The sequence below is a fragment of the Mytilus galloprovincialis genome, chromosome 14, assembly GCF_965363235.1.
Source record: "Mytilus galloprovincialis chromosome 14, xbMytGall1.hap1.1, whole genome shotgun sequence".
Classification (NCBI taxonomy): Eukaryota; Metazoa; Mollusca; class Bivalvia; order Mytilida; family Mytilidae; genus Mytilus; species Mytilus galloprovincialis.
This window is the reverse complement of record NC_134851.1, coordinates 14,416,885-14,433,056: the sequence shown is the minus strand read 5'-3', so window position 1 is coordinate 14,433,056 and position 16,172 is coordinate 14,416,885. Positions and strand designations below refer to the sequence as shown.

Below are 16,172 nucleotides of genomic sequence, written 5' to 3'. Positions count from 1 at the left end.
CCAAAATCAGTCCCAACCTTCCTTTTGTGGTCATAAACCTTGTGTTTAAATTTCATAGATTTCTATTTTCTTAAACTAAAGTTATAGTGCTAAAACCCAATGTGTCTTCGGACAACGACAACATTCCAATATATGACCGCAAAATTTTTTTGCGGTTGTAATTTTTTAGGATCGTATAAAAAGAGTATACCCAATATAATAGACAATGATAAACAGACAGACAATACAACCCAGCTCATAGAAGCAAAGTCTACATGCTAAACTATATATATAAATGCTGATAATTAAAATAATAAAATCTGTTTTCTTCATTTTATTGTTTCTTTTTTCAGTGTTATTGTACATATTTTATTAAATGTCAAAAATGTTTTTGACTAAGGAAATACACAACATAACTCAATAAATAACAAAATATCAAATCAGATTTATCTCCCTTAGAAAGTTAAGAGATTACCGATTTCAAACCTGTAAATACAAAAGTACTATTGAACAAATTTTAAATTGAAACACTATTTCACATATTTCATTGACTTATTACTGTTGCCTTATGGTACAGACAGTGAAATGGTAACATCAGAATGAAATGGAATGGAAGGTGGTATTATCAAGAGATAAATGAGCTGCTTTTTATATTTCTAGACCATGTAGACTGGTATCTTTCAATTGCTTATTCGTAAAATTAAAATTATGATATACAAGTAAAAAATGTCATAAAATATACTTTCACAAATAATGATGTAAAATTAAGTACACCAAACAATCTTTATTTACAATTGTATGGTCAACAGTCAATGACAGTACCAATATTGAAACAGGTTAAATAAAAATTAATTTCCTGCCTTTAAAAAACTATAATATTGCATTACTTTTTTTAATGTCATGTCCAAAACAAGACGTATTTTCTCACATTCAATAAATATAATGGAACAGACAAACTGTCTTTGGTCAAATTTTCACAGCCTGTTTTTCCACCAATGATGTATCCTGTTATATAATGATGTAACATGTGTTATGATTGGTCTATACTCGTGTGTATTTTCCCCATATATGTAACATGAAGACTGAAGCAATGAAGATCAAACTCATCACTAATACTGGCACTGGTCCTCTGAAAAGAAAAGCAAAAACATTAATAAAAGGGAGATAACTCAATATATTCCATTTACAATATATTTCATCTATCATCAGTTATCCTGATCTAATTTATAAGAAAATGTTGTTTTCTATCCCATGGTGCACATTAAGGATTTTTGAAGGTGAGTCCAACAGTAAAAGAAGATATCGTATTGCGATATAATTTATTTTGCCAGTCTCCACGACTTAATAGACGATCAATCACATTAAATTCAGATTACTTTTAAACCCACTTTAAAATGATAGGTGTGTTTAGTTAATATTTTTTTTTTCAATCTTGATGCATCTTTAATTTGGACGCACCAGTTTTGAAATTGGTGAGTCCAGACAGATTTTCAAGAGTCCAAGACTCATGGACTTGCCTTAGTGAGAACCTTGTTATCCACATCTATCTTTTACAACTTTCATCAAATGTAAATCCCATTATTACATGTAGTAAACATCTAAACTAAAGCGTTAAGCCTAATAAAATTTTCAGCTTTCACATTACTTCCACAAGATACAGCTTCTATCTCACTTATTCCACGAAGGAATATCACTGCACAACTATATGGCATGGTTGAATATTTATGTGATTAAAGCCACTTTTTTCTATTTCATGGCAGCAAGTTTTTTTGGTGGAGCTAGTCGAGGAAGCTTGATAAAACCTATGACCTTTGCAATGAAAACTGATTATCCAAGTCAATTAAAGTGGAGTCAAACCCACCTGCAATAGGAGAGGTTCAATTTCCCATACATACAGCAGTGTTGACAGGCTATCTGGTTACATTTACTTCATTTGAACTTACGCAGGGTTGGCAAAGTATTACCCACCCGGGAATTCCCGGGCTGGGCAATACTCCCAGAAATGGGTAATAGTGGGCATTACTGGGCAATATGATTTTTTAAGCTTATTTTAACACAAAATAGTAAAGACTTGTTATAGTTTCATAGTATAACAGCTAAATATATACTTTTTATACAGATAACCATTGACCATGTTGACAGTCATTTCTAGAAAATTTATTTCATTCTCTTCTCTATTAATTTTATATGTAGGCAGAATACAAGATTTGCACATTTAAAGATACCTTTTAATTACCAAGTATTGTTTCAATAATCCAAACTTTGAAAAATGCATTTTATTGCAGTGTTTAAGTGAATTGTTAATTTTAATTGTTATACATTCATATTGCTAAATAAACACCCTACAGGGTCATGCCATTAACACTTATAAAATTGAAAGAACTGATTATTGTTACATAAACAAATCTGTGTTCTAATCTTAATAATTACTTAATAATTAGTGACAGTACATATACATTATTAAATGTGATGTTTCTTTAATACATGTAATTGTTAATTCTTAAAAGGAGCTATATTCATTTGAAAAAAATGATTTATTTGCTTTCTATTTACAGCCAATCTAGACAAATGCTAAACAAACAAAATAGGGTATAAATGTCTTATTAAATGTATTGCATTTGTGTTTATCACTGAATCCTCTTTAAAATTTAGACAAATATTTTATATTACCCAGTATTGCCCAGTATTACCCACTAAAACCCAGTAAAACCCGGGTTTTCCCAGTATTTCCCACTGGGCTGGGCAATACTCATAAAACCCGGGTTTTTGCCAACCCTGAACTTACGTGGGTGGATAGTTGTCTCATTTGCAATCATAAATGATTTGAACTACCTTGACTGGCTATACAGCCCTGGCACGGTCATACATATACCACATCTCCATATTTCTATAGTGATACAGTGGTTGAACTACATGTACTAAGGCCCCTTTAACCTTCAGTATAGATTCTCCACATACCAGGCCCCTTTAACCTACATGTACATCCCCTCCTATATGCTTACACTTTAATTCCTGGTGAATTTTCAGTATAGAATCTCCACATACCAGGCCCCTTTAACCTACACAGTGTTCCCGCCTGCCCTAAATAGAAGGGTGCCCCGCCCTTGGTGCCCTTACCCCCGCCCTTCTGCCCTCCAAAGCCAAAGAATGCCCCCCTCTGCCTTTTCAAAAGATACATTTTACAAATTTCATGCCTTCTGGCGTTTCCGGTAAAATTGTTACCGGAGTGATTGTGTAACACTAATTAACTGACAATAGGATTAAGTTAAATACCTAATGCCTTTGGCAGTTTTATCACCTCTGCTAATGATTGTTCACTGCTAATTAGTGGATTTAAGATAATTGAACAAATACTAGATATTTAATACAGAATGAAAATGCTGACATGTTAGCCATTTGTAATGTTTACGTATCATAGCATATGTACACATAAAAAAAAATATTTTTAAAGAAAATTTAAAACAATTTAAAAGGCAGACTAAGTTTTGAGTAAATTGGTAGATTGGTAAAAACGTTTTGTTTTTATAACCACGAGTATGAAATTAAAAGAAGAACCAAAGAAATTTGTGATTGAACATAACAAGATTGCACCACTTCCTGTTTTATTTCTTGTATTATAATCCTCCTTACATAGGAGCACTTAACAAATGCTTTTATTTTTTAACCATAATGGAGTTTATACCTTCTGTAATATATGCAATGTATTATTGCATCATTATAATATAATCATCTCTTGTATCACCTGTTATATTTATAAAACTCCCTACTTAGGAGCACTTTGGTGTGCACTTCTTAATACTTTTTTGTAACAATTTACAAGTTAGGTAACTTTCAATAACACAAATACTATATGTCTAAACAAGTAGTTTTAATGTAAATAATTTAATTACATAACAAATTCAATTTTGTTTAGCTCCATCTTTCAGAACTACTTGTTTATTTTTATAGACTTGTATAATTAAGTTATATAAATTATAAAATAAAAAAAAAATTTTTCTAAGGATTTTTTTCCTGATCAAAATGCACAGTTTGCATAAATTTACATCAATTAAAATGATATGCTTTGTGTCATGGTATGATAATTTGATAATAAAAAAATCTTACTGGAACCAACACTTGGAACACATTAATTTCTGAATAAGGTTAAAATACAAGTAATGTTCTGCAGCTGAGCCTAGCAATATATAATACATATATTCAAGGTTATTAATACACTGCCAAACAGTGCCCTTACAATTTGGGTTATTGCGCTAAAGTGCCCTTTCAGACAAGTAGCACCCTTCTGCCCTGAGATTCAAGCTGGAACACTGCTACATGTACAACCCCTCCTGTATACTTACACTTTAATTCCTGGTGAATCTTCAGTATAGAATCTCCACATACCAGCACTACTGCTGCCACCTCCAGCTACAGATTTACGTGCATTACCTGAGGAACTTGTGGTCTTCCTGTGGAAACAAAATTATTAGTTTAAATACATGTACTTCTTTGGTCTACATCCCTTCAAGATTCTTATAAATCTGCCAACACTCAAAACAGACAAAAGTCTCATATCTAAATATGCGAAGAAAACATGATTTCTTTATCAGCATATTCAACACTATCATGACTATTGTTCTATATGAAGCGTTCAGTAATTGTAAGCAGACTTAAGCTTTTCATGTATTATTGAGAAGTGACAAAATCCTTGACAATTGTGGTTATTTAAGTATTTTACCCCAAGTATTTTAGTAAATCTTTCATATGATATGTGTGAGAAATTTGGTAATAAATGCTGGATGGGTGCAATGTAGGAAGGAAATTATTTTTTTATATCAGTCTTGGTTTTTTTTATACATGTATATCTAATTAATATATATATGCAAATTGAAATAACTCTGAAGAAAGTATGTTGATTGTGGGTGGAGTCTCTTCATATCCTCTAACATCATTTTATAACAAAAGTTTAATAAACAGCTGCGCCATGAGCGCATGATACGCCCGACGTCTTGTGTTGAAGTTTTATGAAATAATCATCAATAGTTTCTGAGAAAGTTTTAAGCAATGACCATTTATTGTTTTTGAGACACGGCGGGACATGTGAAACACCCCCCCCCCGCCCCACCCTGTTTTTTTTTTACCAAAAACTAAATATCACTAAAATAAAATTTTGAATCAAACCAAAAAGTATACAGATCTTTAGATTAATATAACAAAGAAGTGTGTACAGTTTCAAGCAATAATCATAAATTGTTTTTGAGATACAGCGCGACATGTAAAAAAAACCATCCCCTTTTTTACAAAACACTCAATAACTCAAAAATAACATTTTGAGTCATCACCAAAAAGTATACAGATCTTTAGATTAATATAACAAAGAAGCGTGTATAGTTTTAAGCAATAATCATAAATTGTTTTTGAGATACAGCGCGATATGCAGGGTTCTCGTTAAGACGAGTATACGCGTCCTGGACGCATGGGAATGGAGCTGGACCCGTCATTTTTTAAACCCGTGAGTCCCTGGGACGCCTCCTGATTGTATCTCCTGAGTCTCAGAAACATCATTTTGCCTAGAACATGTAGAAGATTTATGATATGACATTGTTTTGAGCCGTTGTTTTGACAAGAAACTAAACCGGAAGTCGATGTCAAAACATCGATGTGATGCGTAGATCAATATTTTTGACAGCTGATAGATTTATAATTTAAACAAGAATGTGTCCAGAAAAATCCAGAAATTAAACGAATTCCTTCACCAAATGTTTTCTTTTGTTGACAAACATGTCACATGATCATTTTAGGCGGGAAAAATACTTAGGGAAACACCTAAGTAACAGACAACTCTGTCTGGATATTTATAGACATTTAAAATAAACAGCTGATATGGTAGTGCCATGAAAGTAGTTAAACTTGGTGTATATAATTCAATCTACACTTATTTAATTGGGAAAAGGGTGTAGAGGGGAAGGGGTTAATTTGTAAAGTTATTTTTTTTTTTTTTTTTTTAATAAATTTTGGTAACTAAAAATGACCAGACAAGTTCTTTAACTGAGTTTATTATGAAATAGTCCATTCATATTGAAAAAAAAAAACTAAAACCCTACCTATCGCCCTGATCTTTTTTTATGGAACTCTGGCTTTCACAAACCAACATTTTTTTCAATGTGGCCCAACATCAAGAATATGATAGACCCAGTTAGAAGTCTGTTACATGTATATATTTTGAGCAATAACTATTAAGAGGGCATAATTTTTATTAATTTAATAAAAACTACCAACCCAACACGCATCGTTTCAGTTGTATTTCGTCATATTTCATTATATTATGACACAAAAAAATACATGCATCCTGGACTCATAAAAATCTTTTGGGACTCACCATGAAAAATTCCTAGTGAGAACCCTGGCGATATGTAAAAAAAACCTCCCCCTTTTTTACAAAATACTCAATAACTCAAAAATGAAATTTTGAATCATCACCAAAAAGTATAGATATTAAGATTAATATAACTAAGAAGTTTTAAGCAATAATCAGGAGTCTGAACTCTCAAAATTTTATTCGTAGTGAGAACCTTGGAATACATGCACATTGTACATGACATAGCGAGCATGTTACCTCTGTCGTGTAGTAGATCCACCACCACCTGCTCTTGGTGATACTGTTTTTGATGAAGGACTACGTCCTGCTCCTACTGATGTTGAACTTGCTGGGGCTGGCTATAAATATATAAATAAATAATGATACATGTACAGTAACTTAGAGCATCACATACAATATACAACACGTGCCGCCATGTAAGTGTACACAACTGTGTGATGTTCCTCCAATAAAAGGAGCACCTATATATTTTTGGGACGTCTCAGGTGTTTCCCTATGATAATTATAGAACCATGTGATTTAACGTCTCGGGTGTTTTCCTATTGTAATAATAGAACCATGCGGTCTAACTGATAATCAGAAAAACGTAATTAACCATCATTCATGATATTTTTTTTATAAACAACTTTAAATTTGTGAAATTTGGCTAGTACAGGCGAGATTGAACTCTAATAATAATCTCATTTAGTTTAGCTTGCTATTATCAGTCAGGGGACTTACTTAAATAAGTGATTTTCTAAATCACTGATTTAAGTAACATTATTTCCATAAAGGTTGGAAATTAGAGTTGTCTTTCTTTAATAATCACCTATTTAAGTAGTACAAATTAATCACTAGAAGAAGTGATTTAATTTTACTGTAGCTTTAAATATAGAATACAAATGATCCAGGGACTAATTATGTTTCTAAACTTATCAGAACCAACATCTGTGTTGTCTAGGATGACCAGGTCATTTCAGGTGATGACCTTGTACTGAATCTAGGATAATGACATAAAAATCACTTGTTTAAGTATCAGACCTCAATTTCCTTCCCAAAAATCACTTCTTTAAGTATCATTCTTTTAATAATCCTTACTAATTTCAACACCCCCGAACAGTGAGATTTTTATCGCGAACAGTAGAATTTTATTACATAATCTGAAAGATGAAACCTTGAACTTCACAGGAAAAATACTCCCACTGCTGGGAAAAATCTTTTAAGAAAGTATCAGTTCATTATGTAAAGCCATTATTATAGCATTTTTTCAACTAAAATAGAATTTTCAGCTAAATGATAGCATCAAAGGCAGAAACCTTTCTACTTAAAAGAAGCAAAATGTTTTTTTTTTTTAATTTTACTAATTAAAAGATATTATTTAAACCTATGTGTTTAAAATTTGGAAAAAAATACAAAATTCCAATTTGTGACAAAACCATGATTTTGCTACTCAAATAAGTGATTTAAAAATCACCTATTTCAGTAAGTCCCCTGACTGATTATTTCGATTAAAGAACCACAAAGACTTTTTAGGAACATAGTTTTTGTCTCCATGAAAGACGCTCAACTCACTGTCCTTGTCATTTTTTGGTCTTTGGCTCGTTTTGACATTTTGTAAACATGACTTCAGCGATTTGTTCTTTTGTTCTATGAATTAATGGTTCTCTATACTGTTATTCTTGTCACGGTGATGAAGTTATAATAATACAAGAAGTGCAGAAGAAATGCCTGAAATGTCCTCTGATACGGAACGTATGGAATAAAGTATGGTTACAGGTATCGACGAAGACCCAAATTTAATGTACAAAAAAAACATGAACATGGCAACAGTGACAGTTTAAACATTGTAAATAAAGTTAACTTGAATATTGTTGGGGTTGGAAGAAGTTATTGTATATTCATTGAAATTGAAATTACAAAATCACAGGAACAATATCCATGATTTTATCTAAAATCATAAAGGTAAGTACCAACACCTCTTTGCAAAAATATATTGATACTTTTTTTTTTACAGAAGTCAATTCAAATGGCCCACTCATTTGACAACATGGCCCATTATTTCTAAAAATGGCCCATTGAATTTATTTTTGAGGGGCCCTGGGCCCGTAGTGAAAAATAAACGTCCAGATCACTGCACAATGTAAATGTTGAAAGTCATACCCACTCAAAACTTTTGCCTTGTAATTTTTTAAAATTTGTGTAAAGTGTGGCAGGTACATGTAGGTGAAACTTACAATAAATGAAGAGATAAATGAAAACTGAACATGCTGAACAGATTGATGCCCTATTTATACAATTTTAAGGCCGTCCGTTGGAACCAGAAGCGGTGCATCTATTTTGGGTGGGCAAATATCCACTTTTTGATATATGGGACGCTTGTCTGGCAAAAAACAGCCATTGGACGTCAGAGTAATCTGACTACTTTGGGCCTAGCTGTGGAACTGAAGCTGTAAGTCCTTTAATATTTAAACAAATATTTCCACTGCTACAAGTGTACATTGGCCCTTTAACAATCGTTAGGGGGTAGAATTGTAGTCATTTCGTCACCTGGTAAAAATCGACAATATGCCGATTTGACTTGTATCCATCATATTCATGTATCCATACAAGCTGCTGACCACAAACTACTTTAAATCAATTATGTGAAGTCTTCATCCCAAAAAATCTGTAACAATTTATTTTGTTTGCACAGTAGTAAAAATTTATGGTCACCGGTGTAACTGAAAGACGGTGTAAAGATCAAGTAACTGCTGTCCAAAAAATTCTTACAGATTTGTCATTTCACGCTTAAATTTCCAAGGTTATCATATGCGCACTCTATTTGTTATGCACAGCATCAGATTTATTTATTTCTTGTTGCTAAAAATTTGTATATTTTCTGTAATTTTAAATTTGTGTCCAACTTACCATGTTGTTGACGTGTACAGTAAACGATAGAAAGTGTGCAAATGTGACGTAAGCGGAAGTTACAATCAAAAGATCCAGGTGATTTTAATGTTTAAATAAATATCTTCACATGCAGGTCACAAGGAAGCGTTTATCTGATACAGATAAAAGAGAACAAAACGCCCCTAGCATAAACGCCACGTAAACTTACAAAGACATGAATATACTAAAAGTAAAATTAAATAACTTATATATAACATAAAAATAGATAAAAATATAAAAAATAAAGAAACAAAATGTCATAATAAGATTAAATTCAATACATAAAATATAATAAACAACGAAAGAATAAATTGATAAAAAAAGTATCAATAAAAATAAATTTTATAATTAAGATATCACTTTTTAAATTAAAAGAATATAATTAATTATTATAAAATATCAATATATAAGAATAAAAATAAACACATTTCAACTTTCAGTAGTTGATTTATGATCTTGTATTTCATAATAAAATGTCATAATAAGATTAAATTCAATACATAATATATTATATAAATAAACAACGAAAGAATAAATTGATAACTAGAGGCTCTAAAGAGCCTGTGTCGCTCACCTTGGTCTATGTGCATATTAAACAAAGGACACAAATGGATTCATGACAAAATTGTATTTTGGTGATGGTGATGTGTTTGAAGTTCTTACTTTACTGAACGATTTTGCTTCTTACAATTATATCTATAATGAACTTTGCCCATTAGTAACAGAGAACTATATTTGGTAAAAATTTACATAAATTTACCAAATTAATGAAAATTGTTAAAAATTGACTATAAAGGGCAATAACTCCTTAAGGGGTCAATTGACCATTTAGGTCATGTTGACTTATTTGCAGATCTTACTTTGCTGAACATTATTGCTGTTTACAGTTTATCGCTATCTATAATAGTATTCAAGATAACCAAAAACGGCAAAATTTCTTTAAAAATTACCAATTGGAGGGCAGCAACCCAACAACCAGTTGTCCAATTCATCAGAAAAATTCAGGGCAGATAGATATTGACTTGATTAACAATTAAACTTCTTGTCAGATTTGCTCTAGATGCTTTGGTTTCAGTTATAAGCCAAAAACTGCATTTTACCCCTATGTTCTATTTTTAGCCGTGGCGGCCATCTTGGTTGAATGGCCAGGTCATCGGACACATTTTTCAAACTAGATACCCCAAAGATGATTGTGGCCTAGTAGTTTCAGTGGAGATTTTGTAAAAGATTACTTAGATTTATGAAAAATGGTTAAAGATTGACTATAAAGGGCAATAACTCCTAAAGGGGTCAACTGACCATTTTGGTCATGTTGACTTATTTGTAGATCTTCCTTTGCTGAACATTATTGCTGTTTACAATTCATCTATATCTATAATAATATTCAAGATAATAACCAAAAACAGCAAAATTTCCTCAAAATTACCAATTCAGGGGCAGCAACCCAACCGATTGACCGATTCATCTGAAAATTTCAGGGCAGATAGATCTTGACCTGAAAAACATTTTTATCCCATGTCAGATTTCCTCAAAATGCTTTGGTTTTTGAGTTATAAGCCAAAAACTGCATTTTACCCCTATGTTCTATTTTTAGCGGTGGCGGCCATCTTGGTTGGTTGACCAGGTCACGCCACACATTTTTTAAACTAGATACCCCAAAGATGATTGTGGCCAAGTTTGGATTAATTTGGCCCAGTAGTTTCAGAGGAGAAGATTTTTGTAAAAGATTACTTTAATTTACGAAAAATGGTTAAAAATTGACTATAAAGGGCAATAACTCCTAAACGGGTCAACTGACCATTTTGGTCATGTTGACTTATTTGTAGATCTTACTTTGCTGAACATTATTGCTGTTTACAGTTTATCTCTATCTATAATAATATTCAAGATAATAACCAAAAACAGCAAAATTTCCTCAAAATTACCAATTCAGGGGCAGCAACCCAACAACCGATTGACCGATTCATCTGAAAATTTCAGGGCAGATAGATCTTGACCTGATAAACATTTTTATCCCACGTCAGATTTCCTCAAAATGCTTTGGTTTTTGAGTTATAAGCCAAAAACTGCATTTTACCCCTTTGTTCTATTTTTAGCCGTGGCGGCCATCTTGGTTGGTTGACCAGGTCACGCCACACATTTTTTAAACTAGATACCCCAAAGATGATTGTGGCCAAGTTTGGATTAATTTGGCCCAGTAGTTTCAGAGGAGAAGATTTTTGTAAAAGATTACTTTAATTTACGAAAAATGGTTAAAAATTGACTATAAAGGGCAATAACTCCTAAACGGGTCAACTGACCATTTTGGTCATGTTGACTTATTTGTAGATCTTACTTTGCTGAACATTATTGCTGTTTACAGTTTATCTCTATCTATAATAATATTCAAGATAATAACCAAAAACAGCAAAATTTCCTCAAAATTACCAATTCAGGGGCAGCAACCCAACAACCGATTGACCGATTCATCTGAAAATTTCAGGGCAGATAGATCTTGACCTGATAAACATTTTTACCCCATGTCAGATTTGCTCTAAATGCTTTGGTTTTTGAGTTATAAGCCAAAAACTGCATTTTACCCCTATGTTCTATTTTTAGCCGTGGCGGCCATCTTGGTCGGTTGACCGGGTCACGCCACACATTTTTTAAACTAGATACCCCAATGATGATTGTGGCCAAGTTTGGTTTGATTTGGCCCAGTAGTTTCAGAAGAGAAGATTTTTGTAAAAGTTAACGACGACGGACGACGACGGACGACGGACGACGGACGACGACGGACGACGGACGCCGGACGCCAAGTGATGAGAAAAGCTCACTTGGCCCTTCGGGCCAGGTGAGCTAAAAAAAAAAGTATCAATAAAAATAAATTTTATATTTAAGATATCACTTTTTAAATTAAAAGAATATAATTAATAATTATAAAATATCAATATATAAGAATAAAAATAAACACATTTCGACTTTCTGTAGTTGATTTATGATCTTGTATTTCATAATATAATGTTTTTGGTTATTTGGAGAATTTTATGCTTATGACATTAATTAATGCAGATCCTAATGAGGAATTTGTATATTTTTCAATTTTCCGAAAAAAAACTTCCGAATTTACAGTTACTGTACATGTATATTGCATGATTTCTGAAATATTGAACTGCTGTATCATTAGCCTGTTCACTTGTGTCTCATCCTTGAGCAGTTAAATATCATTTGAAAATTAAGGGACTTACCTGGGGAAAAGGGGGGTGATCATTTTGAAATCAAACATACAAAATTTTGTTGACCCCCCCCCCCCCCCCCATAAAATTTATCTATTTTCATTTCACTCTCAGTTGAACGCTGTCTTAACATAAGTTTTACGTTAGGCGTTTTTGAAACCTCTGTTGAGTTGGGATAGTTCCAAAGGTATCTTTTAATACAAACAAAAAGGTCACGTGACATGAGTGGTATTAGTCATCTCATACCATTTATTGCTTTACACTATATTCTTTCATGATGCAGCGTGATTCCATTTTTTGGACATTTTTTTTTACAAATCTCTGTAGATTTTATATTAATTTATACTTAATTTCTCTCAAACTTTTAAGCTGATTATAACAAAACTTGGCCCAAATATTGTTAATGTAGTGATCGTGGTGTGTAAAATACAACGACTGGATTATACAGGTTCTGAAGCACCTATGAATTTTAAATGGGAGAAAAGTTCACAAAATGGCAGGTTCCTATATCACCAAAGTTATGTGATATCGTACTTAATTGTATATGAATGGGGATACACATTTATTTCCATTTGACTGTTGTAATGTTCTTCTTGGCATTTTTTCATATAAATCATACCCGCGTACCGTACGTATGAATTATCGGGTTTTCTGCACATTGCTCATGTATCCATACAAGTCGGCGCTTAAAATTCTCATTGTGTCGACTGGCAGATATTTTACAATATCTATCGAAAAAAAATGATTAACTGTTTCGTCATTAACTGGTCTTTCCCCCTCTCTAAAACAGTGTTTTGCTTGACGACAGCTAAACTGGTCCGCCATTCTATCTAAATCTCCGCATACTCCTAGAATCTGTGCAGCCTTTTTTAAACAATGCTAACATTCGTGTTATACCACGGCCATCGCTATTTCAGGATATGACACTCTTCCAACACGTATATGCGGTGAGTATGGTCTGTATGGACCTCATGTTTGATTGTTATCGATCACTTATTATTTATAATGATTTACGATATTTATTGGCCGTGATATAGACATGTAACAATATGCCATAAACTAAATCCATAAATCCAGAACACCAGTTTATCCATGCACCGTCGTTGCCAGGGGCGGATGCAGGAATTTTCGAAAGGGGGGGGGGGTGCTAACCCAGGGCACCCAGGGCAAAGGGGGGTGCAAAACATATGTCCCGATACAAATGCATTGATCGGCAAAAATAAAGGGGGGGTGCGCACCCCCGGAACCCCCCCCCTGGATCCGCCACTGGTTGCATATAGTGACACTTGTTATGCTAGTAGGGATGTCCAAACCAAATACTGACTTGAAATGAGGATACGTTGTGGTCTTCGAGATGCTTTGTGACACCAGTTTTAATACTCGATAAAACAAATGTGACATGAAATATAGTACTATTATATATGCGGTTTTTATTTTATTTCTGACTTATCAAATCTACCATTCTATCATAGATTGAAAATAAACTTACAACGCCATGGCTATACAATAAAAGACAAACAGACAAATAGTACGAAAGTCACACCATAGAAAACTATACGGACTAAGTAATACGAACCCCACCAAAAACTGGGGTGGATCTCATGTGCTCCAGAAGGGCAAACAGATCCTGCTCCACGTGTTGCTCATGTTATTACAAACCTGGTAAAAAGACTAATTCGGTAGTCACATTCGTGGTAAAAAGGGAAGTGGATTGTAGTTACGACGTTAGAAACATATTAGATATCTTCTGTTAAACGGTTATTCAATAACGGTCAAGCAACTCGTGATGGCGTCCGTACAATTTACGTAGCGACGATTTCACCAACAGCATCTGAAACTCTTGGTTTAATACTTCCTTGTGAGCAGGCTAGCAACCTTCTGTCGAGGAAATCATGACATGTTTGAAAGATATGACCAAAACATGTGCGCGCTTAGCCGTTTGCATCGTTTTTGTTAGAAAGAAATGCACTCTATATATATATATCTATTCCCAGTTATTTGATCACTGTAGTTAAGATAAAGAGACAATATCAAGAACATCTTTCATGGAATGTTATTTGAAAGGTTCCCAAACATGTTTTTTGAAACCAGTGTATCTATAGGATAAATTTTGTAACGTTTGAGTTTTATGTATTTTTATTTCATATCTTTCTAGGTACTGGTAGAAAATTAAATGCCCGTATAAGACTTTGTAAGAAAAGAATAGTAGGATGAGAGCCGTGGTGTGGTTGTTAGTGCATCGTACTACTAATACAAAGGTTCCTGGTTCGCTTCCCGTGTGGGATGAAAATTTCAGGAACTCAATTTTCGGCTCTCGACTCCCTTGACACCATCTGCGAGTAATGTCTTGAGGAAACGATGATAGTCCGTCGAAAGGGGATATAAATGGCTGACCCGTGTTAAGAGAGAGCCATATCTCTAGCACGTTAAAGACACCCTTGTAGATTTCAAAAAGAGTAGGCTAATGCCGCTACAAGGGAGCACTCGCACGCGAAAAGTGGAAAGGGATTAATATAAGTTGCAAAACTTGTTTCCCAATCCACTATAAATAAATATGTTTAAACAAAACTAATAGTATGATTTAGAAATTGAAAGCATTTAGTGTGAAATTACATGTCACTTGGTATTAGATTTGTTGGCTGGAATGATGTGTCTTGACACTCATACCACATCTTCCTATATATATTAGTACTGAATTATAAGGTCTTCCTCGAGGTCCTCGTTCAGCGGTCTTTTTGAATGAACATTGAATATGAATAGAATGTTTTTGTCTTCAGATAATGGGTGTAACCGACAAGCTGGTGTATGAAGGAGAAGCAATATGACATAGCACGATAATTCATGTCAATGAGGATCAACCTTCAATGACAGTATTTTTCTCATCAGAATCTGGCGAGTACAACATGTTTAAGTTATGATTTGATTTCAGAAACTATAATAATAATAAAAAGAAATAGTGTAGATAAAGATATAACACTAAATTATATTTGTCTGTATTGAAGAGAAAGGCAGAAGAATTGGATGCAAGTATGGCATGATATTTGAATTAAAAAAAAAACCTGATGGAACAGCTTTATGTTTAACTGAACCTATTTAGAAGTAATTCTAAAAAAATGTCCGTAATTTTGAGATGTTTACTAGTGGCTGTGTATATAATTTCATTGGTGTGTTTAAAGATGTCACAAAAATCTGTTTGTCTGAAGACTAATTGTTGCAATATTTTTTATTTTTTTTATTTTATATACCAATGTATGCTAAAATTTTATGTATGGCGAAATTTTTTAATTTATATTTCTTTGTGTACAGTTCGAGGGACACTGATTCCCTAGTGGTTTTCCACGTGCATTGTAGGCGAAGGGATTTTTCCGAAGTGTGACTAATGCTGTACTAAAATACAAATAAGCAAATTATTATTAGTTAATATATTTTCAGCAGAGCAGAGAAGAGTCAAATAAAAATACAATGTCAATGTTCCTGTTTAGGAAGTAAAGAGTGAGTTTGATCCAACAACAGTAAAGTAAGCGACAAGCCAGCATAGTTGACACTTGGAGGTGAAGTTCCTTTGCTTACAACAAGCTTTCATCATGCCGAAGATGTGATTCAAATAATGTTCATTTTGATATGAGTTCATTGCCTTAACGCGACTTTTTAAGTTTGTAGGTGGTTGAATTAATGAAAATTTATTGAATGATGAAACTATTTATAAAGAACTG

General features: G+C 33.1%; 1 protein-coding gene across 1 annotated transcript; it reads right to left on the bottom strand.

The window, feature by feature from the left end:
- Positions 1-298: 298 nt before the first annotated feature.
- Positions 299-9,339, bottom strand: LOC143058832 (uncharacterized). The gene is made up of 4 exons (XM_076232310.1): positions 9,224-9,339; positions 6,575-6,675; positions 4,320-4,427; positions 299-1,108 (listed from the first exon to the last, which is right to left on the bottom strand). Exons 1-4 carry the CDS (start codon positions 9,224-9,226, stop codon positions 1,021-1,023), a joined length of 300 nt encoding a protein of 99 aa, XP_076088425.1. The 5' UTR covers positions 9,227-9,339; the 3' UTR covers positions 299-1,020.
- Positions 9,340-16,172: the final 6,833 nt, after the last annotated feature.